Source organism: Stegodyphus dumicola, chromosome X1 (genome assembly GCF_044657685.1).
Source record: "Stegodyphus dumicola isolate Sdum_Otavi_A_Nest chromosome X1, ASM4465768v1".
NCBI classification, from domain to species: Eukaryota; Metazoa; Arthropoda; class Arachnida; order Araneae; family Eresidae; genus Stegodyphus; species Stegodyphus dumicola.
The window spans coordinates 241,756,744-241,784,254 of NC_140780.1; the positions used below are offsets into that span (position 1 = coordinate 241,756,744).

General features: G+C 33.3%; 1 protein-coding gene across 2 annotated transcripts in view; it reads right to left on the reverse strand.

Annotated features, from left to right (window-relative positions):
• The window catches only part of Synj (synaptojanin), a 227,582-nt gene that overhangs the window by 65,472 nt on the left and 134,599 nt on the right, over nt 1-27,511 (reverse strand). For both annotated transcript variants that reach the window (XM_085807291.1, XM_085807290.1), the window contains exons 12-13: nt 24,578-24,760; nt 3,615-3,717 (exon numbers count right to left, since the gene is read on the reverse strand). In XM_085807291.1, the coding sequence (XP_085663417.1) occupies nt 3,615-3,717; nt 24,578-24,760 (286 nt within the window). The remainder of the gene's footprint in view (nt 1-3,614; nt 3,718-24,577; nt 24,761-27,511) is intronic.

Sequence of the window (27,511 nt, forward strand, 5' to 3'; positions counted from 1 at the left end):
ACATCTTGAGGTACCTTTTCCGCCTCTTCCAAAAGACTGAACACAAATAGCAGCAGTTTTTCAAGTATCAGGTGTAGATATAGCTGGACCTCTGTTGACTAAATCTAAACAAAAGGTGTGGATAGTACTTTTTACTTGCGCCGTATTTAGAGCTGTCCATCTTGAGCTAATACCTTCACTTAGTACCAATGACTTCATCCAAGCTATGCGTAGGTTTATAGCCAGAAGAGGACGAATTTCTGTGATGTATTCAGACAATGGTACTAATTTTACAGGACTAAACAACGCTCTGAAACAATTACATTGGACCACAATTGAAAGTGAATTTAGAGTTAACGAAATTCATTGGAAGTTTAACCCACCCTCCTCTCCATGGTGGGGAGGCTTCTGGGAACGCTTGATTGGGATTTTGAAAGATCTTTTAAGAAAAAATCTTGGCTTCTCCTGTTTGTCTTATGAGGAATTGCAGACTCTAGTCTGTGAATGCGAATCTATCATGAATAGCAGACCATTAACTTACATATCCGAGGAACAAGAGCTTAAAACCTTGACCCCCTCAATGTTTCTTCAGGACATTCCATTAAATGATATTCCTGATTTGGATCAAATCGAAAAGACTAACATTGTTTTGAGAATCTGGATTTCCATCATTCTTCAATTAACAAAAGAGAAGATAAAATACATGTAGGTGACATAGTGTTAATTGGTACAGATGATAAAAAAAGGCTCCATTGGCTGCTAGCGAGAGTAATGGAACTCTTTCCAGGAAAAGATGGAATCATCAGACTTGTGACACTGCGAACTGAAAAGGGAAACATATTAAGACCAATCCAACGATGATATCCTTTGGAATTGACACCAAATTACGATCAAGTCATATCGGAACCTCAGATGGTTCCGGAAGTGATAGCTGAAAATCCTGAGCTTAATACTGACGCTAATGAAACTGTTTGTGTGTCTCGCTCAGGACGAAAAATAAAACCAGTTAAAAGACTGGATTTATAAACTTCTAAACAAACTTTTGAACTTTCTGTGTTTGAACTCTAAAATACTGATTTCAATTTGCATTCTAATATTTTGAAATATTTCTATTATTATTTGTACGTTATTGTTATCTCAAATCGTATGTATGTATTATCATTATGTTACTGTTTTGTCTCCAAACTCAAGGTGGGGAGAATGTCGCACCACGATCAAACTCCAAGAGAGGTAAGTTTCTCTGTTACGGAATGACAACGGAAGAGAGATTGTTGTTCAAAAAGATGGATGATCGAACTGCGTTGTAATGATCATTTTGTGGATGTTGCGTATTGTAAAATGAACCTATTACACTGTGCTAAATAGTATTAAAATGCTATATATTAAAATATCTTTCATCTGATCTAAATTTTAACAAACCACTCATTATTTTCTCTTAAACTCACAATGATGTTCACGACAGTCACATCTCAGTATCTAAGCTGCTTCTAGCTCAAGAGTAGAGAAATTCCGACTTTACTAGGGAAACTGGAACTTTTACTTTTGGAGAATCAGCTAAAGATTCTTTGTCCATTCTTTAAACATGTCTTTTATTTCATGACAATTAATCAAAATGTTTTCATGTTTATAATTCTTACATATTCTTTTCCCCTTTCATAATTCAAGCAATTTTTCAACCGAATCTAACAGCAAGCTAGACTTTTCTGGACACACACAATACTCACATACAATAGACACACAGAATAATTCATTCTCAAAGACATTTCTTACCATATGAAAAGATGTGCTCTTAAAAATTTTTCATTTAATGAAAACGGCTGAATATCTATAAGCTAATTAAACATAAGATTAAATCAAATTGGAATTTTAATGCAAATCAATATTTTGATTCTTTATAAAAACACAATGTGGAAGTTGAAATTGTGAATCTTCCTTCCAAAATGGTATTGGTTTATTTATTCAATGATAAACTGCATTGTGGCCTAGAGAAATCATTCCAACTTATCCCAAGTTGTTTTGGGAAACTAAAGGCAGCTATGTAGCACAACAGTAAATTTTCTCATGCAAATATTCACTGCTGCACACAATCCAAGATTGATGATACTCACGCTGACATGAGATTGGGCCCTTATTGAACTAATGGCAGCTTGGCAATAATTTACAAAATACCCTAAGATGTTTGCATGCTAATAGTTCCTGAACATCACCGCAGTGAGTTCTTGTTTGAATCATGAAATGCAGCCCAACACCAAATGTTCATTCACAGATGTTTGGAACACTGGTCACACAACTCGCATCTGGCATAATGCAGTAAGCTAAACATCAACCAAATGTACTCCAAACCCATACCCTGTTTATTGGAATGACAGAATGTGTATTACTATTTATCACTTCATAAGAGATGTTGCTGACTACCAAAGGGTTCCACTTACATCATGCACTGCATATGTTCTTGCCTTCCCATTTGTGATGTCATTAGTCAAAACTGTGGTTTATAATCAATGGTATTTATTAAAGCCTCTGCATGATTCATTTTATAATGCCTCATTGATAAACTAGCCAAAGTGACAAATTTGATACTGACAATAAAAGCAGCTGAGAATAGAAGAAAAAGAAGCACAGACATTTAAAATCACAAAATAAAAATAAACGATAAATTAAGCATTTAACCACATTATGAAAAGAAAAATCAACTACCCTTATTAATAATTAGAATCATATTTTCAAATAAATAAAAATAAGGGACTTGAGATAAGTTGGAATATAGTAAATTTTTAAGTTGAGACTTTTGTAAATAGCATAAATTATTTAAATCTGAGGCAGGGCCTAATTTATTGCCTAGGCTCACAAGGCGGTGTCCTAGGACCTGAGGTGGTATCAGAATTGTACTATACTTCTTCATAATCCTCTTCTTTCCTTCAAAGGAATGAGCATGAAAAAAACCTCTGAAAAGTGATATGCTAGGAGCTCAAGGTTGCCTTAACAGGCCCTAATTTTAGAATTAACTATCTTAAAAACTTTTCTCTACATAATACAACATGAGGGAATGAAAGTAAAAACAGAAATTATCATGCAAAATAAAACATAAAATTTATTTCAACCCCCCAAAAAGAAATTGTACTTTAAATTTTTAGAATAAACAAATAAAAAAAAAGCTTGTAAAATATATAGAAAACTTTAAAACTGCCAAATATGTTGGAAAACTGAAAATGCAAGAAGACTGTTAAATGCAAAAATTTTCAAGGAAAAAAATGTAGCAAAAAGGGATTCCCCCATCCCCACATTTCAGGATAACCATGGCACATGAAAAGTGTTGTAAAGGTCGAACTTATCAGGATGAGATCATAGGCAAGAACATAAACCTCATCCATGTATATCAGTACTCATATGCTACATGAGGTTTGAGCATATTTTCAAGAAATTTTTCAATAAAAATATCATAATCTGGAAAGTACAGCATTTCAATATGATTTGGATTGCAAGCTAAAGACATACTAAGCCATAGATAAACATGAATGTCATAAAATTTCAAAGAAATCAAACCAGTAATCTTACAAATAAATTTCAAAAACAGGCCATAATGAACATTACAAATCATATTCTAATAATATAAATCTAAACTTCAGCACAAGTACCTGACAGAAACAATGTTACTGGCATTTAAGTCGACTATTTCTTCAAAACCAATAGCAAATATATCTACAACACCATTTTCTTCTTCTGTTAAATCCAAAAGTTCTAAAAGGAAATAATAAAAAAATAATCATCTTCAAAAATACATTTCCTCCTATTTTGAAGCACAATTTAAATTACACAGTTCAAGTGGAAATTTACTCTTTTCTTTTCATTAGACTATTTTAACTACAAGTTTTTTAAAGATTTCAAAAAACAAAAAAAGATATGCGACATAAATATGAAGCCCCCACTTTTAGCAAAAAGTACAGTATATCTGAAAGGATGTGCAACTAACTTGAAATTTGCAGAGAAGTTACAACATATGCTATGAAAATATAAGGCATTTTATGATATGTTCATGTTACGGGCAATAGTAATAACATTTCCAAGCAGACTAAAAGGGAAGATTAAAATGCCGAATTTTCATTCAGAAATCGTGCTTTGTTATTTGTGTTGGAGGTCCTGCTATACCTCGTATAAGAAGGAATTCAAACAAGCACGTCTGAGAATTCGATTGTGTGAGTACAACTAACTTGAAATTTGCGGAGAAGTTACAACATATACTATGCAAATGCGAAGCAATTTATAGTTTATGATTTTATGCACGTTACAGGCAGTGGTAATGACATCTCTAAGATGACTAAAGAGGCAGATTAAAATGCCAAATTTTCATTCAGGTCATAAGATGGAATTCAAATAAGTACGTATCAGAATTCGATTGTGAGAGTACCGTAAGCTTACCGGGACTTTGGATTATCGTACCACGCTATTGCTGCTAGCGTTGGTCGAGATCCAATAACTGCAACCAGAATTTGCAGTCGATGGGGCCAGGAGACCCAATGTGCAGAATATCAGTCAACTCCCCTTATCAATGCTCAAGACGAAAAATATCTCGTCTGTATTCCTCTTACGGATTGCGCAGCCACATCAGGTATCCATGGTCAGGAAATTGAGTGGGCTGCACATCACCAATATTCATGTCCGCAGTACTCACACGTACGGTGACGACGTCTGCATAGTCAAGAATTGTTAGCAAGGTGGCTACTTCTTCGGCGTCCCTTTACGCTACAGCATAGGAATTAACTCCTACAATGGTCCGTTCAACGGCGCATGTGGACACATCGACAGCATGACGTCGTCTTTGCGTACGATTCTCAAATTCAGTTACAGTATCATCATGCTTGATTTCATGTGTAGAGGCACCAAGCGGAACCAACGCTGGAAATTGCATTATTTATCGTCATGCCGGTCCACCATCTAGATTGATCACATTGCGTGTCACTAGGTACACTGCTCAAAAAAAAAAAATGGGACAGTGCTATATCTCCCGTTCTACTGGGCCGATTGACAAAATTCAAACTGCGTTTTTCATGTCTCGAAAGCGCGACTTAGGATATATATTAGATTTATATATAGCACTATTCTAACATAGGTATTTTGACACAAAATCGGACTTTTTCTGAAATAACATACCGATTTTTTTCCATATTTCGATTCTACGGCTCAAATTATGCCAGAATACCAAGTTTTGTAAAAATCGTACGAGTAGTTTTTAAAATATTAGCTCTCAAAATTTTAGCTCCTCAATATTAATTGAATTCGGCAAATATTTATTAATATCTCTTTTTTTACTAAACTTTTTTTATTTTTTCTCTCACATTTCGAAATTTAGGTTCATTCCAAATAAAATTTACCCATTTTTTGTGTTTTATTTTTTAAATTTCTATTTTTAAATAATTTTTATAAATTTTTCGAAAAAAATTTTGAATTATAACCTATAAAATTTTTACCATCATCATAAAGTAGGTGTATTTTTAAGCATATCTGCAAAAAATTAGACTTTTTTATTCAAAATTTTCTAAGATATACACGAATTTACATATTTTCGCGTTTTGAAATTTGGCATCTTTTTTTTGAGCGATAATAACGCCAAATGTGGTCTATGGATTTTTGTTACACTGAATTGCCACAGCTATTTTTAACCTTAAATTTCAAGTAAAATTTTACGGAGAATTAATTATATGAAATTTTTTCCCACAATAAGACGTAATAAATATTTATTAATACTATATGAAAATCTATTTTTTAAATTATAGATGATATTATTCAAATTTTTAACAATTTTTTTAAATTTCTCTCTTTCATCCTTTTTTTAAAAAAATAAGAGTACGTTTTTCTAAGAGTAAATTTTTACCTTCGGCGTTTTATCGTCTGCTACTTTACTTCGTTTAAATCGAATTGTCTAAAACTGAGAATTTTCGTTTAATGTGTATTTGAATTTAATGAAAATATTTTATGACATTAACTGCATAATTTATTTCTAATAAACTGTTGCTTTTGAAGTGGCTGAAAGAGCGGCAGATACTATCATCCATATTTTTAAAGCATAGTATATTTTTATAGAAATATAAGATTTTGAATAATCATTTTTATAAAAGTCAAATTATGATATAAACATACAACCCTGTAGAGACTGAATTAATGGAAGTTCAATGGTTATGTAGAAATGATCTGCAGCTACTTAATGGCTGGATAAGTCAGCAGATTCTGTGGACAAGCAAGAATAATTATATAAACGACACCCAACATTCTGTATTTTTGTATTTAATGTCAATTTAATCTGTAAAAATGTATTTTTGTGCGTAGCTTATTTTCATTATATCCTTAAAATTCTAATTTAGAATGTAATTGTCAAGAACTGAATCCTAATCATCAGTAATATAATAAGTAATTATTACGGTTATTAATAAATCCTTCTTATAAAGTAATTGCAAATATTTCAAAAAACTTTCTGTCTGAATGCAAATATTTTTCTATGCAAAATTTTTAATTTATATTAATCAAGATTGCACACGATATTATTTATTTGCACTTCAATTTTTACCGTCAGCTCTAGTAGAAGTTACAAATCAATTATATTTAATTGAGGATTAGATTGGATTATTTAATTATGGCAAAGCACACGAGGGCTATCTGCCTAAAGGGAGGGATGCCTTCGTGGAGGACTTTCTAAGGTAAACTGGCTCGTATACACGTTACACATGGGGAAAACCACTAAAACGCCCATGCAGCCAGCCCGTTCGCGGGATTCGAACTTCCGACCGAACTACCAGTGCTCAGCGTCTTTACCGCTCGGCCGCTAGTGGGCTATTTAATTAAGGATTGACCATCTAAATTTAGAAACAGCGTACCGTAACAGCAATTCAATTATTGGCGCCGTATCTTTCATGTTACTCCTGATTAGCAAGCTACATGATTTTTAATGAGTATTCGGGTTTTGCTAGTAACTTCATTTGGAAATCGCGCTTAAACTAGGTTAGTTGGTTATTTGAACATAGAAAGAATGTGGGAGCTATTTGGTTAAGATGCTTTCATAGAGAACCTTTGTAAAGAGAACCTAGAAAACTACGAAAACCAACCATGCAAAACCCTGGGTTAGACTTCGCAACAAACAGTTAGTATTTAACAATCTTCAAATGCTAGGCAACTGGTGAGGCTCCAATTTAATATTTTATTTGTAAATATTTAAAATATTGTTGTATACTTAGACATAAAAAGCAGAACTACCAAGCCGTAGTGCAAATGAATATTCATTTTCTTTTGCAATAATTGTATTCACTTAATATTCTTGGAATATGAGCTAAAGATGGAACGTTCTCGGAAGATTAAAGAAGTGTTTAAATCCAGTGATATAAGGTTTGTCTTAGAAGCTCAGGATCAAAACGATTCTGCAATTGCCCCATTAGATGACTTGTAAATGGTTGTGAATTAAGCAGATGACTTTTAATCTTACGTTTTCAGTCAGACAACGTATTCCAAATGTTTTGTATTGCATGATAATGCATCTTTTCATTATTCAATAACCAGTCGGAGAACCGCTTGTGTTCCGAAAATAAGTATGTGTACTCAATCGTCCTGCATGTTTTTCAAATTTGTCTTCTTGTGATTTTTTTTCTTTCCCAAAAACTAAAGTTGCCTCTCAAAGGAAAGTTTTTTGATATTGAAGAGACAAAAGGAGTATGACATCTACTTTTAGAGGCATATCAAAAACAGATCTCTACAAGCCTTCTCTTCCATTACATGTTGTGCAGTCAGACAAAAAGATAATGGCGTAAATTCTATAATCTATTTTTATTACACTCTGATTACTTTACTAACATACAGTGAATATATACTAAATCTTTTACATCAGCTTAAGTAATTCGGAATTTTTGACGGAATTGTTGTCGGAACTAGGACTTAGAAGATAGGTCATATTGAATATTTCGATAATCCAATAAATTGAAGGTCGAAGTTTCAATATTTTATTTTCGGAAGGAGGATAATTTTTTTCAGTTTTGTTCCATTATCCTAAGTATATTTGCTTCGATTCTTTATTTTTTCTATAAAAGCGGAAATCTTACGCATGGTATACATATAACGCATAGCTTCAATTAAAATTTAATAATATACAGGGTGTTTATAATTAAAGTTCCACACTGAAACGGTCATAAAACAAAAACTACTGGATCAAATGTTATCAAACCTGGTAATCATGTAAAAGAGATCATAGGAATTTATTTTCCGCGAAAAAAGGGAAGTTCCAAACCTCACCACCAGGGGGAAAATGGCGCTGTATGCAATATTTTTAAACGAAATATGGGTCGGAATCTAACTTAACCTTTTGTTACACGGGTTTAATATGTTGCATACCCTTAAGAAATTTTGAAGTAAGAAAATTACCATTTAAAGGCGTTAAATTCGATAAACGTCGAGTGCGCCATCCGTGTAAGTGAGAAATTCGTCCGTGAAAACCACGAATTAGCGATTAGAAAATGTGAGATCGCAAATCACTCGCACAAGTGCGTACAATCTGGAAATCGTTTTCTTACAGATCGCTAATTTGTAATTTTTGAAGCCTGAATTCGGCCCTAAAACATGAAGATACTGATTCAAAACGCTTTTGATCGATTTGGGCCAAAAAAATCCCTCATGTTATCTATCTAGTTCCATTGCATTCTCCTACTGCATTCGATTGCATAGCAGTCATTCCACACCGTTTGGTGTGGAATGACAGCTAGTTTTATAACTGAACCATTTTTCTCTGAAGAACAGTCGACAGCTGGACTACTGTGATTGCAGCTCATTTAGAGTCAATGTTAAAATGTTTCGTGATACATGAACTGCAGTAACGTGGCATTTTAGATACTACGATTTTTATGCACGGCTGGGCCCCACCTCACGTGTGTCGCACAGTTACTTAGGCAACATTTCACGAATGAACGTCTTATACGCCAACACTTCCCCTCTTCCCACCAGACCTCAACCTCTGTGACTTTTAGCTATGGGGTTATCTCAAAAGCACTGTTTATGGTGATAATCTAAACAATTGAACAAATGAAAAATGTTAAACACTGACATGTCCGTAACATTCCTCCCGATATGCTAAGAGCTGCTGTTGAGAATGCAGTAACAGGATTTAACTTGCTTTCGGAAAATGCTAGACGCTACATTGAAAATGCTTTGTAACACGTTTCGGAAAATACTAAACACATTTTAAACAGATGTTTTCGTGTCTTATTTCATTTAAGAATCTTGTATACAGCGTCATTTTCCCCCTGGTGATGAGTTTTTTAAATATTTTTTTCCTCGCTGAAAATAAATTCTCATAACCTCCTTTACACGATTCCCAAGTTTGATAACATTTGGTACGGTAGTTTTCCTTTTATGACCATTTCAAATTGGAACTTTAATTATAACCATGTAAATTAAACTTTAAAAATTTTACAGTTTGGTTCAAGTCCCAGCTTTAAAAATATATATATAAATATAATCTTTTATATTAATCCTCTTAGAAAGAATGTTTTAAGAAGCTAATTTTTCTCTCGCGTTATAGATTGTATAAAAAAACATGATCTTTAATATGATTTAGATTGTTTCAGCCGATATAAGAATCGGGTTACTCGGTAGTACAGAATTAACCCTGCTGGACTGTTTTATTTCTTTGTCATTTAGCAAAAATCTTTTAAAATATTTATCCTTTGGACTTCGCTTTTTTTTTATTTATAGTTAAAATGACTAGAAAATGAAAAGCTGTCTTCAGCTGAAACGCAATTCATGTAATTGATATTTTAAAAAATTGACAAGAAAGCAAAATATATGGAAGTCTAGCAATCGAAAAATCTTAATTTTCTTGTGTGTGCACTGAAAATAACTGTAGAAGGAAAGAAGAAAATTAGGGAGAAAAGTAAGCAAAAATTTGCAGGGAAATTTGGCTCTCAGATATACCAAGATGTTTCAAAAAGTTGGACGCTTTTGAAGATACTTTCAGGATACTTCAATGAATTTAGGTGTTCAAAGAAAAAACACTTGGACGTGTACACCAGCAAATACCATTAATTGAGCTTGTGGTTAACAGAAAAGACAATATGGTTTAGACTATAGGGTTGTATAAATTTAAATTACGTTATAGAACATCATATCGTATCATAAATGGAGAATCCCATGATTTTCTCATTCGAATTATTTGAAGATTCAGGAGTTTATCCAGTGATGTATGTGGATGTCACCTAAAGATGTTTTTTTTTCCTCCTGATGAAACAGCGGCCGAGCGATAAAGTCACTGAACGCTGGTAGTTCTGTCCGAGGTCCGAATCCCGCGAACGGGCTGGCTGCTTGGGCATTTTCGTGGTTTTTCCCATGTGCAACGTGTATGCCAGCCAGTTCCCATTAGAAAGTCCTCCACGAAGGCATCCCTCCCCTTAGGCAGATAGCCCTAGTGTGCTTTGTCATAATTAAATAAACCCAAACCTCTTGATGAAACCACTCTTTCCTTTCATCTCATACCTTCAAAATGTTTAGCCTCTAAAGACTGATAAAAGCTCTGACCAAATATTAATGAAATGGATTGAATTGAATTATTAAGTTACGTCAAAGCAGGGCTATCTGCCTAAAAGGAAGGATGCCTTTGTGAAGAACCTTCTAAGGGAAATCAGCTGGCATACACGGTACACATGAGAAAATCCACGAAAACGCCCATGCAACCAGCCTGTTTACCGGGATTCGAACCCCGGAGTGAACTATCAGTTTTCAGCGACTTTATCGCTCGGCCGTTTGTGGGCCTTTAGGAAATGGAAGGCGATAACTTTATTTAAAATGATTGTCAGAAATATCAAGATATTTCGAAAATTGGATATTTTTTAATATACTTGCGGAATGCCTAAAGAAAAAGAGCAAGAATAAAGTAGAATGAAGAAAAAGAGCAAGAATAAAGTAGAATGCCTGAAGAAAAAGAGAAGAAAAAAAACATTTTACGGTAAAATTTAGTATTTGTATTTTTTTTTTTTTAATTTAAAACTTTTTAATCTTATGATATTTGATTTTTACGATTTCAAAAATAAAATATTTGACTAAAATATGAATAACATTTAAGAAGCCAAATGTAGGATAAAATTGTGTAAAGCAATGGGCACAATGATAAAATTGTGTAAAGCAATGGGCACAATGATAAAACTGTTTAAAGCAGTGTATGCAAGTCATCCTAAGTTAAAATGTCGCAATCCTAAATTAAATGTCTCTCTTATTTATATATATCTTTTCTGAACGGAACATTGAAAGGCGTGTTAACTGTGCTTTACTGTATTTTCTCTTTTAATATATGCAGTTTTCAAACGCATCGTAGTCTGGGTTACAAAGTATTCCTCCGAAAGAAACGCAATTCAAATAAATAAAATCAAATTCTGGAAAATTTATATTAATAAATATATTTAAAATGCTCAATTCGAAGGAATAAATAGAAAATTTTAAAACAATTATCTGAAGAGACAATGCAACACAAACAATTAAAATAAAAGTTAAGAATTTAAAAATTACCTAAAATAATAACTATGACAAAAAATATATATAAAGAAAACTATTTGAAAAAAAAAATAAATGCTGCACCTTTATTTACGCAGTTCGAATAGGTAAGTAGAAATTTTTAAAATAGTTATTCGAAAAAAAAACCATCCAACTTAAACAATTAAAATGAAATTCGAAAAAGAAAAAATTACTTAAAATAATAAGTTATAATTAAAAATATAATATAAAGAATATTATTTGGAAAAAAGGAACGATGGTGACTTTTTTTCCTTTCACAGGAAAGGAAACTGGGTTGCCATATATTAAGAAGTTCGCCAAGTGAACTATTCTTGGCGCAAACTGACAAAAAAGTGCCAACATAAATTTGTGAATTTCTCCGTAACTTTCGCTCCAAATTTTACAAAATTTCATATTTAGGCGTAATTTGAGCCGTAGAATCGAAATATGGAAAAAAATTGGTATGTTATTTCAGAAAAAGTCCGATTTTGTGTCAAAATACCTATGTTAGAATAGTGCTATATATAAAACTAATATATATCCTAAGTCGCGCTTCCGAGACATGAAGAACGCAATTTGAATTTTGTCAATCGGCCCAGTAGATCGGGAGATATAGGACTGTCCCATTTTTTTTTTTTTTTTTTTTTTTTTTGAGCAGTGTACATATTCATTCACTTCAGTCCGCATATTGCCAAGCCATCATTAAATTACTGAAGTTCGAATGTCTGTAAATGTTCCATGTCTTCGAAGTTTAGTTGTTCCACCTTTCAACAAGACGGTGCAAAACAAGACTCTCTTACATTTCCTCAATACATCGGGTGTTCAACTTCTGCCGTGGCTGACGCATTCTTTAGATCTCTTACGCAGTGAAATTATCAGATCAATGATTGAAAGATGAACTCTGCTATAGACTTGAAAGCGCATGGACGGCAGTAACCTAAAATGCAATCCAAGGTCCGTTCGATCTCTGTCCTTCATATTACAGCTCTTATTTTTGCCAGAACTGGAGGCTTGGGATTTTTATTTCTGCAGGTTCTGTTCATACAAAATACCTGAAATTTTAAACACTTCATTTTTCCATTCTAATATACTCGGAAAACATATGTTTCTTTCAAGTGTTTTCGTTTACGGTGTAGCAATTTTAATGGCCAGCAGTGAATTTACAATTTCGTTCAGATATCTTTTATTCATATATGAAGAACTAAATTATTTTTAGAGAATTATAAAAAATTCGGCAAAAAAATTATGTACAATTCCATTCATCCATACTGCCAACAATCATCCATCTTGGCGTTAAAAGTTTCTGACGATAAACGTAAAGAACAGTCTATCTGAACGAAAGATTTTAAAGTTCTTTTAACTGAAAAGTTATGCAATGATGCAACTCAAATTATAAAACAAATCGCTCGTATTGCCGTATTTACTACAGACTGGCCATTTTTTTATTTTTTTCGTGGTTCAGAAAATGTCCTTTTGTTTAGAATCGTACTGTGGTTGTTGTATGATTTTTTTACATTTTCGTTTCTCATTTCTTAGGTCAGCATACAATCAGTGTCTGTTTATAATCGAATAAATATGGTAGCTATATCGCTCGCCCCGTATCAAGACCTTCAGTATCAGAGAGTGCTGGCAAATACGATTATAAGGAAAAACCAAACACGATTACAGAGTACAAAACACAAAACTTATTACTCAAGATATTGAAAACACACAGACCAAACATAGTACCTAAAAATCTTAAGTGTGCGAAATGCAGCACTTTTACATAGAGAAGTTACAAACAGGTAAAGTAACAATAGATAAACATATTAAAATTGATTCAAATTACAGCACATAAACAAATTAAAACTTTAGTGTTCAGTACTTCAGTGCATAAATCTGTTAGGAAATTCGGAGCAAGAAGCATACGAAATGAGCTACATTCTCGCCGGGATTCGAACTACGGATCTTTCCACTGCAAATCCCACTTGCTATCACGATAATACGCAAGGGGTAGGCGATAAATCTTATAAACTCTCCCTCTTCGGCGAGTCGGGAGAGAGGAATAAGACCGAGTTGTCCAAATCCAGGTGATGAGGGAAATTTCGTCTATCACATTTTACTCAAGCATCACTGTATGAACTTAAGTTTTAGGAGTGAGAAATTTGAAAAATCAACTCTGCCTTCCTCGGAATTTGCATATACCTTCACTTTGAGCAAGTATCTCGATAAGACAAGGGGGAGATACATAGGACAGAAATTCACATAAAACTGACTTAAAATCATGAATGTTACAACATTCTTGCCAGACTGGAAAATTTCAGCCTTCTTTACCAAAAATTGCAAGAAATAAAAATTCTAAATATTTGAATAAGATGATAAAGTAGATGTCGCTCGTTTAACTGTAATCTTAAGTTTATTGATGACATAATCAATCAGTAGAATTGTACTGATATTTTCAAATTAAATTTGAAATCATCAACACCCAAAGCATAGCTTGCCAAATAATTTCAAATTAATTACTCTAAGCATACAGCTATAAATTTAAGACTTTGGCGGCTGTTACCTTGAAATTTCCAAAGCACATCCTCAATGTCCATATTTAAAACCTATCGAACATATCTGGCAAAAAAATGAAATATAAATACAAAAACAAATCACCTCTTTAAACAAAAAAGTGAAATCAACCTCACAAGATGAGTGTGGAATTTCATTCGGCCAAAATTAATAAAAAAAATTATAAAAATCTAAGATAAGGAGATTACACTGTTACGAGACACTACCTGAATTTTGTTCATTCATTCGGCACTCCATTAAAAGAAACGTAAAGAGAGCTTTATAATTAAGTAATACGGGCAATCCACCCAATTAATTCACTATAAAACAGGCAATCCACCTTAATGCAAAATCATGTTGCATTTTGCTTTTTTTTATTCTAAAACATAAAAACGATAGAATGTTGCCAAACCGTAAAATTTAACCTTTAAAGAAATTACATTTATACAACCGTTGAGTTGCTCGCGACATCTCCTCCCACCTTTTGATTTATGGTGGGCGGAAAATAATCAAAATACAATGTACTTAATAACGAGGCTAAACAATACTTAGTATAATCATAAAAGGGAAAAAACTAATTAAAATGCGAAGGTTTTACAATAGTTCTACCACATCTAGTTTTAATTATCTTATCAGGAGGTTTAAAGTTAATTCCTTTACTAGCAGGAATGTTAAACTGGTTTTGTTTAGGTAAAAACAAGTTCTTGTCATCCATCACTTCCAAAGCATACAATCGTTGTACAGGACGGATCAATTCATCTTCAGCTGTTTTCACCTTTGCCACTCTAACATAATTATCTTATCTTGACTCTGGAATAATTGAATAAGTCGGCCCAATAACCAGTCGAATCTTTTTTTGCTGTCACTTCCCACAAGTACTACGTCTCCTAAATATATTTGTCTTTGAGTAGCTTTATTATCTCTGGACTGAATTAGGAGACTCAAATATTCGTCTCTAAATCTTTTTCTGACATCTTGTCGTAATTTTTGATGATATCTATATCTTTTAGTGATACTGACTTCATCTATATGGTCCAAGTCCGGAACTCCCACCGTTCTTATATCCTCAATGAACATTGAGGGTGTTAAAGGCATTAAATCTTCAGGATGTTCAGACAAATAATTTAACAGTCTTGCGTTGATTACAGCTTCCGTATCGCAGAGAATGGCACACAGCTCCTCATATTTCAAGCAGGCTCTTCCTAATATTCTTCTCGAAATTTTCTTAACCATCTGAATAATACGCTCCCACCAAACCCCCCTCCACCACCACGCAGCTGTGCGGGAGGTTTGAACTTCCATGTAATCTTCAAAATAGAACATTCTTGCATAATTTTGTTCCAATCGAGTAAAACAAAGAGGTTGTTAGTCCTGACAAAGTTCGTACCATTGTCACTATACATAGTTTTTGGTCGTCCATGTCTGGCTATGAACCTTCTGAAGCCCAACAAAAAATCGTCGGTGGAAAGTCCTTGTATCAGTTCAAGATGTAAGGCCCTATAAACAGCACAGGTGAATAAAAGTATCCAACTTTTCTTTCCATCCTTTAGATAAAGAGGTCCAGATAAGTCTACTCCAGTTACTTCAAAAACCAGAGCCTCTAGGAACCTATCTTAAGGCAGTAGGGTTGGAACTGTTCCGAATTTTTTGCATTATACCTTTTGCATCGAATGCATTTCGCGATTACCCTTTGAACTGTTTTGAGTCCTCTTAAAGTCCAAAATCATTGATGAATATCCGTCAAAACAATTTGAACTCCAGCGTGTGAAAGTACTGTATGTCTTTCGAAAATTAACTATTCTACAATTTGATGATCAGAAGGTAAAAGTATGGGACACACGGAATAATTTGTATCATCTCTTCAAATGACTTTTGTTTTCAGTCTCATTAATCTTCATCAGTGAAAATGCAAAGACTGTCAACTTCGATTTTGTAGATTCGTTTTGGAAAGATTCTTTCTGAAGCCTTTTCTTAGCTGCTTCTACTTCCTGAACAGATAATTCTTCCTTTAGTTTGTTGATCAGTATTTCTAGAATTATGAAAGAATTGCAGAATCCAAGCTATCAGCAGAATGATTCTTGAATATTTAGAAAACGATGCAAGTACCATTTTTTGTTAGGAGCAGTTGAAGTAGCTAAGGCAGTTATTCCTTTTTTTCCTTCTTTAGAAACGTCTTCCATATTTAATTTAATTTCAGAGACGGGCCAATTTTCTTCAGGCTATTTAAGCCACGGTGGACCCTCCCACCATCTGGATCTGAGCAAAACTCCAGCAGAACATCCTCTGGATGGGAGATCAGCTGGATTATCGCTTCCTGGAATATGCTTCTATTGTTCCTTTGATGTTAAATTTCTTATCTCCTTCACTCGATTATTTACAAATGTTCCCCAGCTATCTTCATGCTTGATCCAGAACATAACGGTAGAGGAGTCAGTCCAACAGGTACTTGATATTCACTTTTAATCCATCGCTTTTTTCACTGTTGCAATTCTTTCACTAAGACGAGCTCCAACCAAGCATGGTAACAATTCTAATTGAGGCATTGTTATCTTTATTAAAGGAGCCACTCTGCTTTTCGCTTCAATCTAATGAACGTTTACCCCTTTCCCACATTCGCTTCGTAGAAATACGATTGCGCTATAGGTGGACTTTCTCGCATCACAAAAAGTATGAAACTCAATATTTCTTCCGGGACATTGCTTTGGATATATCTTGGAGTTCTGATCTCTGTCAACAGATGTAAATCTTCAAGTCATTTATTTAACTCCAGGCAAATATCTTCTAAACAGGTTTCATCGCAACCAATCTTCAGGTACAAGCTATTCTGTATTAACAGTTCCAAACGAATCGTTACTGGACACAGAATTCCTGTAGGATCGAAGATGTTGTGAACTGTCGAAAGCATATATCTTCTAAAAATAGATTTTTGCTTTAAATCAATTTTTTCATGATCACGAAACAGAACATCTTTAGTTTTATCCCATAATAATCCAAGAGCAGGGACAAGTTTTTTTTTGACATTCTTCACATGTTAGACACCTGTTGTTCACTTGTTGGAATGTTCCCAACCTCGAAACAACATGTAGCCAGAATCTGTTTTGCTACAAAAATGAATTTCTTAAGATCATCTTGACTAGTTACTGAAGTTATGCAGTTATCCACATAGAATGCATTCCTCAGCTTTTCTACGGTTTCAGGAAAATGGCTTTCATTTTGTCCCAAATGGTAATCTAGAATGGCAGCTAACAAGAAAGGACTGCTCATAAATCCAAACACTACTCGTTAGTGACGATAAATTTTTTGTTTTCTTTCCTTATAATCTTTCCACCATATGAATCTAAGAAAATCTTGGTCTTCTTTGGCCACAGATATCTGAAAAAAAAAGGGGGGGGCTTTTGTATATCTGAAACTACACCAATTTTTTTCTGATGAAATCTCGTAAGTAATGGAGGAATTTTTTCGATAAGATTTGGCCCTGTTTCTACACAGTCGTTGAGCGAACATGAGTTCTTACTTCTACACGAAGTATCAAATATAGGGCGTACCTTCATAGTAGAATTTCCTTTAAAGATACCTCTATGAGACAAATAATGACAAGGATTTCCCAAATCACTATCTGCTACTTCTTCAATGATAGTTTCCTGCAACCATTTCTTAAATACAGCTTCATAGTCATCGTATTTTCCTTCTTTAAGAAGTTTCTGAGTAGTTATGGAGCTTGTTTGAGCTATATCTTTGTTTTCACTTAATGTCTCGTACGTCTCTAACCTAGTTTGACAAAGTAACGGCCATTTTCATCTCTCTGAACTGTTTTCCGAAAATACTGAAGAATGGTTTGTTCCGTTTCTTCTTTAGTTCTCGTTTCAGTAGGATCTTTTATACCTATAGTATCTAATTTAAACAAATCAGCCACAGAAGAATTTTTAATCAGTAAAGATGTCACTAAGTGGGATAAAGTTTTGTCAAACCTTTCTTCGGACATGTTTCCCATGATACCCCATGCTAAGTAAGTTCCGAAGAATGTTGCCACAATTGATCAGCTGATCCAGAACCTTTATGTTACAGGAGAAGTCCCCTTGCAAAGATATCAGGTTAACGTCATAAGCATAATGCTCCCTTTTCTCAGTTGTAATTCCCCCTAATAGAGAGTGAATTAAGATTCTCTTTTCTGTAGGCTTAAAACCTAGTTCCTTAGCTGTTTCTTTAAGAATGTAAGAATGTTGTAAGCTAGTGTCAATAAGTACACGTACTTGTAGCTCTTTCCCTTTTGTCTTCAGTTTCACTTGTAACGTTTGAAGCGATATTTCATCAGAAGTGCATAAGTTAGACGAACTAAAATCAAACGACAACGTCTTCTCACGTTCCTGTATGTCACTTTTATCTTACTTCCAGGGTGTTCTGGGCACATCAAAATCGAATGTTTTTTACTGCAAAGAACACATTTGATGTTGAACTTTCAAAAGTTAGAACGATGTCCAATTTTTAAACAGACAAAACAGGCCATTTTGTTTTTTAAAATTTCTTGTTTTTATTGAAACTTGAGTTTACGTGCAGAGAAGTCATCTTTACTTTCGTGCAATTTGCCAAAAAATATACAAACATTTTTTTCTTTTATTCTCCGTTCTTCCTGCAAGCAAATCTGCTGTTGTCAGTGGATTCCTATGAACAGAACGCTGTATTTTTTCCTTCTGAAATTTGTGTTCTTTATTAACAAATCCCTTTGCTAAACGATTACGTTCTTCCCCTTCAACTTCAGCTTTCAGGAACAATAATAAATTTCTTAATTTCTCGCCATAAGCAATTTCTTCAGAAGAATCGAATTTGATGTTAATTAAAGGGTTTCTTAACCAAACTCTAAAAATGTCTTCGGGAATACACGATTCTACAAGAGGGAAAAGTATAGCTGAATATGTATTGGATGTCAAGCCTATGGACTCCAACGCTCTTAGATGTGATTCTAATTTATCGTATAATTTCAACGTGTCTAATTTTCTGCTTTCTTCGGTAACAATTTTTACAACAAGATTTAAACGTTCGCGTGTATAAAATTCAATTAGTAATTCCTCCCTGCCGAATCTTAGATTTTAAACATGCAATAGCTTTATGATATTTTTCACATGTTGGTGGGTAACTATCGACAATATCACGAGCTCTAAAGCCTTCATACATTGAATTAAACATTGAAATTTAACTTCTCTCGCAATATTTTCATCGTCATGTATTCTTTTGAATTGGCTCCAAAAGGCAAGCCAATCTTTGATTTTCCCATCAAATTTCAAAAGTTTGATTTCCAGTAACTTTAACCTTTGTTTTTAAATGGGCGAAGAATCAACAGAACTTTCGGTTTTAGAAATTCTATTTAAATACATTTCTACATTTACTTCTGCCTTTACTAAATTTTCATTATATTCTTCTATTTTCGCGTACTCGTTCTGATACTTTTTATCGTCTATATCGTCTAATAATAAAGGGCTCATTTCCTGATCTATTTCAGTAAGCTGACAATAAATTCTACATAAATTAGCAAAGTTAGATCAAATGCTTTCTTGTTTAACATTATCTGCCTTTAATAAGTCACTGAAACCATTAAAACACTTTGTGAAGTTAGCTCTTATTGGAGAGCGTTTTTTAACAAGTAATTCCATTTTCAGAATAACAGGTAATTCAAAATAATGTACCTTTAATATCAAGCCCGGGTCACCATGTTGTGAGACTCTACCTGAATTTTGTTCATTCAGTCGGTGATCCATTAAAAGAAATGTAAAGAGAGATTTATAATTAAATAATACGGGCAATCCACCCAATTAATTCACTATAAAACAGGCAATCCACCTTAATGCAAAATCATGGTGCATTTTGCTCTTTTTTTAATTCTAGAACATAAAAATGATAAAATGTTGCAAAACTGTAAAATTTAACCTTTAAAGAAATTTAAACAAATTTAAACATTTAGACAAGCGTTGTGTTGCTCGCGACACTTCAGTGCATAAATTTGTAACTCGGTGATTAATGTTTTGAACCAATATCCAATAACGTAGTTAAGTTAATTATCTGTTACTAAACGCAAAACTGATCTTCTGCATCCAAGGTGGCATACGAAATATGCAATTTAGGCGACTAACAACGTGTTGTTCATTGGACACACGTTGGAATTCAGGTGTGCAGTGGTGTAGTGTTGTTTTAAGTTAAAATGGTTTTGAGAGTCATCAGTATTCATTAGTTATGTATGACGCACAAGCAATTTTTCTATGAGATTTTCACCTTTCATACAAATGACATTGTCATGTCATTATATTTTAGAAGTTATAAATGACCCAATTGCTCACTGGCCATGGAAACAGTTATCTGAGCAGATTAAGTTAGATTCAGACACTTTTTGTGATTCCAGTGTTGGTGGCGAGGAAACTGTTGAACATGTGCTTCTTCTGTGTTCCCGATTTGATACTGAAAGAAAGATCTTAAAATTGGCACTTAACAATACTAACTGATTAACTGACCTTCTGATTTTCATTGGCTTATTTCCGAGAAAAGTGCCTTTGACTATTTTATAAAATTACTGTAAATTATTGTAATACTTCATAAGTATTTTTCCTTTACTGATTGATTTTTCTGCATTGTGTTTCATACTTACTTCTACAAGCTCCAAGTTTTTTGTCGTACATGGAAAATTGCTTGTGTTTTTAATTTTAAAAAAGACACATTTAACTGAAGAGCAGAAGTCGTAGTTAATTAGTAAAGGGAAAATAAATAATTTGGATTGGCAAAGATTTGAACATCACACACAGTGTCATATTAAGAAGCCGAAACCACCTTTTAAGCAGCTAACTAGTTAGTAAATAGTCGGGGAAGCATGACCAAGAGCAACTACTGCATTAAAAGACAGTTTTCTGTCCCTCTTAAATTAAAAAAAAGAAAAAGAAATGTGAAGCGACTATAACCGAAAAGATAACCTTTTCGAGAAATGAGGAAGTAAGACGAAATGGAAGACCATCCACTAGATGGATACATGATGTCAAGCAAGATTTAAGGTTAATTGGAGTTAGGAAGGCTATTGCCCTGAATGGGGTCAGGTGGAGGAAACTTGGAGAGGTAGCCTTGGCCTGTAACAGGCTGTGGAGCTTATGAAGAAGAAGAAGCAACTATAAACAGTTGGTTTCAAACCTTCAGGTTGTCACAGGAACTCAAACAAGCCATTTCTGAGCTACACCGAGGTATCAAAAGGTTAGAATTTACATGAGCAAAACAATAGCCATATCTCACTCATACCAATTTCAAAAAGAACATATTTAAGTTGCTGTTGTTTTCATGCTAAATAGCGTCAAGAGGAATGGTACTGTGAAATGTTTATTGACAGGCCCATATATGGCCTGAATTGTGATTCTAGACATGTTTATTCTGAACGGAATGATGTACATGCAACTTGCCTTCTCTTGTTCATGAACGATACTTTTTCCATGGAAGCATTTTCAAAGTTTGGGATGGAAGGGATGGAATCATCAAAAAAGGCTGGTGAGCATCTTTGATGGAGGTTCTGTAACTAGTCACAGATATGTGGATGTGCTCTTGGAACTTCGCATAAGGTTATTTAGGAGTACTGGTTGTCCAGATTTGTTTTGCTAATGGATGTCAATGCTAGTCTGTATCGAGAATCTCTAGTGTCAGAATACATGGAAACAGAAGATATCACTTCAACAGCTTACTCACCAGACTTGAAACCGATTGAGCATTGAATATCTTAGGCCACTGAATTTCAGTGGGTCAAATATCTGCCCAAACCCTCCAGGATCTGAAAAGTCAAGAAGAGTGGCAATTGATTCCATAAGACTTGATCAACAGTTTGCTACATTGATGAATAAATGCATCGAGATGTGAAATCCACATTTCTCTCAGAAGTGACTATATATCACATTAAAGAAAGATTTGGTTCAAAATGGGGGGACGTCACTTTTCAATCATATTTAAATTTCCAGAAATTCAGCTTTAAATTCAGTATTTTGAGACTAATGAACTGGCAAACAAGGCAAGATAAATAAAGCTTTTGTAAAAATTGCTTTTAATAATATTTCTATAAGTAACAGTTAAAGCTTTATTTCTGTAATTATCCTTTAATTCTGAACGAGCAGTATAATCAATTTATTATTTTTGTGACATGAAATTTTTTATGTAATCATTGAATTTGGTTTACTTTAAGAAAGACATTAATGTCCAATTACTTTCTTCAGTTTTGTGAGACACTGAATAACAACTTGTCTAACAACTTTTAATCACTGCCATTCTTCAGACATTGATGACATCTAAATTTTTTCACAGCTTTAGTTATTTTAATCGTAATAAAATAACTACAGCTGTGAAAAAAATTAGAAAAGAAGCTATCAATCTTAAAAACCTTTTAGTTCACTTACATAAAATAAATAAAAAATTACTAAATCTCAAATAAGTTACTTTCTAAAATATTTCAAAACTTTCAACTATGTTTGATTTGGGGTGAGGCATCAGCCTACGCATCCTGGCGTATCAAACTCCATTCCACAAGAAGAAGCATCTTTCATGTATAATTTGTGACAATCTGAGACACCCTAGCCCTTCAGGAGATCATCCTCTTGGTGAGATGGGTGTCACAATCCTGGAATCCTAGTGATCTATCCTCTTTTCAGTCTCCCCTCCTCTTAATTGTAACTTTTTCCTTCCCTTCTCTTTTGTCGTTTTCCTCTTTGGAGGTTGGGGCTCGGCATGAGAAACTGTTACTGCTCTAGTCACTAGTTTTGAAACCGTGAGAAAACTTACCACGTGTTTACTGTGCATAGAGACACATGTTGTTGGAAAGGAGGGTCCTAATAGTTGAGGGGTAGAGTACTGTCCCTAACACACGGTTTCGGCCTCTGCTCCAGATAAATGGCTGAAGGCACTTCACTGTCCTCACTAGTATCAATTGGCTGGTCTCCTGACCCTAATGTCGGAGGCTTGAAGATAAGCCTTTGGGAGCTTCCTGCTTTCAGATAAATCGTTAGTGGGGCTTCAATATGCATATAGACCCAGTTAACCCTGACGCAGGTCCCCTTGTTGGAATCTGTGTTGAGTGAGGAAGCCGGGTCCGAATCTCTTTTCTCATCATTATGGCTACTTTAACTGATTCTTGCATCTCAGAAAATAAAACAAATGGTACAAAAAATAAATATAAAACATGCAAATGCTAATCAGGATGAAAGAAAATTGCTTATAAATAACACAACAGGCGAAATTTAAAAAATGCCACCCTTTTTGGTACACAAACTTATACAGCCTTTGCCTGCGAGCCTAAAAACATCAAATGACTTCGCTCAGGTGATCTTCTTGCAGAAACTGTATCTTCTAGCCAATCTGCAACCCTTCTCGCTTTAAACAAGACAGACATGCCAATGTAGGTATCTCAGCCCTAAAACCTCAGAATTACAGTCGTGGAGCAATCTCTGAATTTTCTGCAGGACATTTCAGAGGATGAATTTCTGACAGAGCTCTCTGACCAAAATGTCTGTGCTGCTAAGCAAATCAAGATGTGCAAAGAGGGTCAGATTATAAATATGAAGCATGTAGCATGTTATTCTGACTATCAACGTGCCACATTTACCAAAAACTGTAAAGACCCAGTATGTTCATTGCCCTGCAGGATCAAACATTCCCAACCACGTGGATGTTAAAAAATTCTTATTAAAAATATTATACAAAAATTAAATATTGAAACAATTATCAATTTAAGGGATTCTGAAGTACCTATTTTTAAGTACAGAAATGCTGATTACATGTATTAATTTTTTGCATAACTCAAAAAGCAACTGTTTCTTCACTTCTTACTGCTTGCACCATCAGGAGAAGAAAAGATGCTTATATCTGAAGTGATAATTGTACTCTTTCTTGTATAGGGTTTCTAAATTCCATTTATCATGTTCTAATAAAAAAATTAACTACATTGAATGCATTTTTTGTAGAATATTAAAAAACCAAAACATAAATTAAAACACCAAAAAAGGAACAATCCCCCCCAATGCCTTTTCAAATGAAAATACTATACCATACATCTCTCAAATAAGATTCAAGTAATAAAATATTAATAATTTTTATTTAAAAATTATCTGTACATTCTATCCACAATTGCTTTTAAGAATCTAACACCTTTGATTAATTGCATTTACACACTTTCACTACTGTATATTTGAAACATATTTATGGTTTGAGTCCTTTTTTACATGAGCACTAATTTCTACCAGAATCTAATTTCAATTTTACTGAGGGTTCTAACACCAGAATTTCAGAGGAATAGGAGAGGAATTCTGAAAATTTCTCTTCCAACATTTTCAAAAATGATTTCCTTATAAATTATGTATTATTTATTTCAAGACACTATGCAAATCAGTCCATTTAAGTAATCAAATTATCAATTAGTTTCTCATCAATGCACAGAAATGCAGAAAAGCATTACAGTATCAAGGATCTGCTAAGGAATAACTGGCCTTAAAACCATTCAAAAAGTTTAAAAAGGTACAGTATAAAATACTAAATATTAAATGTGAAACAATACCATTATTTTTATATAATTTTGGGCAATCTAAAAGCCATTCTGTCATAGATTGATGCTTGAAAACAATGCTATTGAAATGCTTGCCACCATTAACATTCCATGTAGCAATTCCTACTCTTACTTTAGAAGTAAGCGTGAATTCTTTTCTTCTCATGTATAATGCTTCTAAGAAACTAGATGGCACTAGAAAGCAAATAAATATAATTAATAAATTAAGATCAATAAATTCAATTTTGCATATAAAAATTCATAGAAGAAGGAATTTACATATCACAACACACAGACGAAAAAGCTTACTGTTCAAGTTCAATGAAAAGATTTTCTGAGCGTATTCATTTGCTTTTGGAGATTTTTTTTTAAATTTCATTTACATTTTGATAAATTTAATACTAAAGTGATTTTTTTACTGTTTCTTCCCACATATTTTCAATTAACGATTGAAGTACCATCGCAAAATTTCAGTCTTTACACAGCTGGATATAAATCGGAAATTATTTTTCAAAATGATGTTTTTCGCTAATCTGTAGCTTAAATTGTCGATATCTGGTGACTTTTCTGAAATCAGTCACCTTTTTTTCCATCATTATCCCTTATTTTAAAATTTCCACAAAAATAATGTCATAAATGTTCATGTAGTCTAAATTCAAAAGAACAACAATGACGTGATAAACAAAAGTGCTTGAAGATTGAAAAACAATTATATGAACAGTTTCAAATGGATAAACCATTTTTTCCTACTTCATTCAAACTGTATTTTTGAATGCCTGATTCCTGATTAATTAGAAAACATTTTTTTTTCCATTTTTAGCATCTATGCGCATGTTTTAGCATTATTATATACTAACAAATATGAGCATTCCTAGAAAATGTGAATTTTATTAGCAATTTCAAAAATTCTCACATGATATAGTGAGATAAAGTTTTTAATTTTTTTATCAGTGCTAGTATGACTGAGCAAAATAAATATAGTTAGCAAAAAATGTGTGAATTTTATTTAGCAAAACAAGAGGTTGTTTCCCCCTTTTTTTGTTTCACTTAAATATAGCAAGTTTTCCCATTTTCCTCTACAATTATAACACTAGAGTGGCATGGTTGAATTAAATGTTTTTAACAGTGTTATTAAGACATATAATTAAAAAATCTGACACACATTTTAAGTGTTATCATTATTATAGTTTGATGAATAAAAATTCTATTAATTTTTTCTTATATTTCTTTTGAAAATAGTGTTGTGAGTTTTTAATGTAATATCAAATTTGCTGATTTTGTGAGTAAAATCTAGAAATAAGAGCAATTTACTAAAAAAATAAATAAATGGATATTTTTGTGAAGTAAAACTTTTAATGCTGATTTCTTAATTTCTACATGTATGAATATTGTAAAGGTTAATGAAGGGTTTATGGGACAAAAAACCAAAGCTTTTCAAGCCATAAGTTTTATTATACATTTATTATTATTCACATAATATTTAAGTGTTAATTTTCTGTGAATTGGAAATTAATTATACTGCAGGGAATAGCAAGAAAGAAGCACACACACGCTTGTGTCTCTTGAACGAAAAAGTACAATAGCTGTTCCTATTTTCTATACTAAATTAATATTTTACATACATATTTCTGATTATACAGAAGATAGGTTGCATGTATATAGATAGATTGCTTGTATACAAATGTGATTATATGTGAATATATTCTCTAAACTGGATTTTTACACAAAATTATTTACAATGGTTAAAAAAAGTTTTTTAATAGATGACTGCAATATTTAAAAGACATTTTTAATAAAGAGCTATGTGTAAGATTTGTTTATATAGCTTGTCGATATTTATATTTATTTTAAATAAAAAATTTTATTTAATTTGTTATTCTTTCCTAAAAGCTTTCATTCCCTTAATGTCAGTGGCAGAATATTTAAATTTGGTAGTGAGCATGAAGGAATGCAAATTCTATGTTGAAGAAAGAGTTTAAAAACCAAGTTTCAGTACGAAAGAGGGAGAGTTAGGCTGTTTGCCGTCACCTCTGCTGCTTAAGAGTCTGCTTTCTGAGTTATTGCTGGTTTGCATGGCTTAATTGCATTTACCTGCTGCCACTAGTTTTCGACGGGGGTTTAATATACAGGAATTACTCTGAGCCCAGTAGTTCAACAACTTGTACATATCTTAAATCTTCAGTTCATTATTTTTGATTTCAGTTACTACCCAAGAAGAGGCGTACTTTGTTAGCATCGAGCTGATGCATTGTAAATTTTAAAGAGTTAATAAAGAGTACTTTTAACCCTTCTATAAAGTTACTACTCTTACAGTTCTCACTTAGGAGTTATCGTAATGACTCTACAGTGGCGTCCAAACTAAAATGGCGGTGGATAATGATTCTCCACACCCAGGATTTGGTGATTGGGTCTCCTAAAAACCCCAAAACTTTTGCCCTTTAAAAGGGGGAGTATTAAGGTATTTCTCCCGCCTTCTTAGCATGCCTTTGGAGGGTGGTGGTCAGCATGCTGGGTGAACATTCCAGAGGCGAGGGCGTTGCTCATTTTTCATCATTCCTGCTTTAAAAAATAACCTAATGACTCTACAAGGTAAATATAATACTATAGTGCCAACACTTTCCTAACAGTATTTTTATATTTTTGCCCTTTCAAAGAGATTTAGTCCTGATAGATATTATATAAGTACTAATAATTATTTGTTCTTGAACGTGACTACATCCCTACTTGTTCATCAAGATGAATTTTTTTACAACACTAATTTACAGCAATTGAAAATTAAGACCCTTTTTTAATACATTCAGAAATATGTATCATGTTATATAGGTACTTATATGCACAGATTTCATTTACATAAAATTATTAAGTCTGTAGATGGATATGCAGCCCTGAAAGTGAGATATAAGATTAAATTATGCATACATACATACAATGAGATACGTCAGTAAT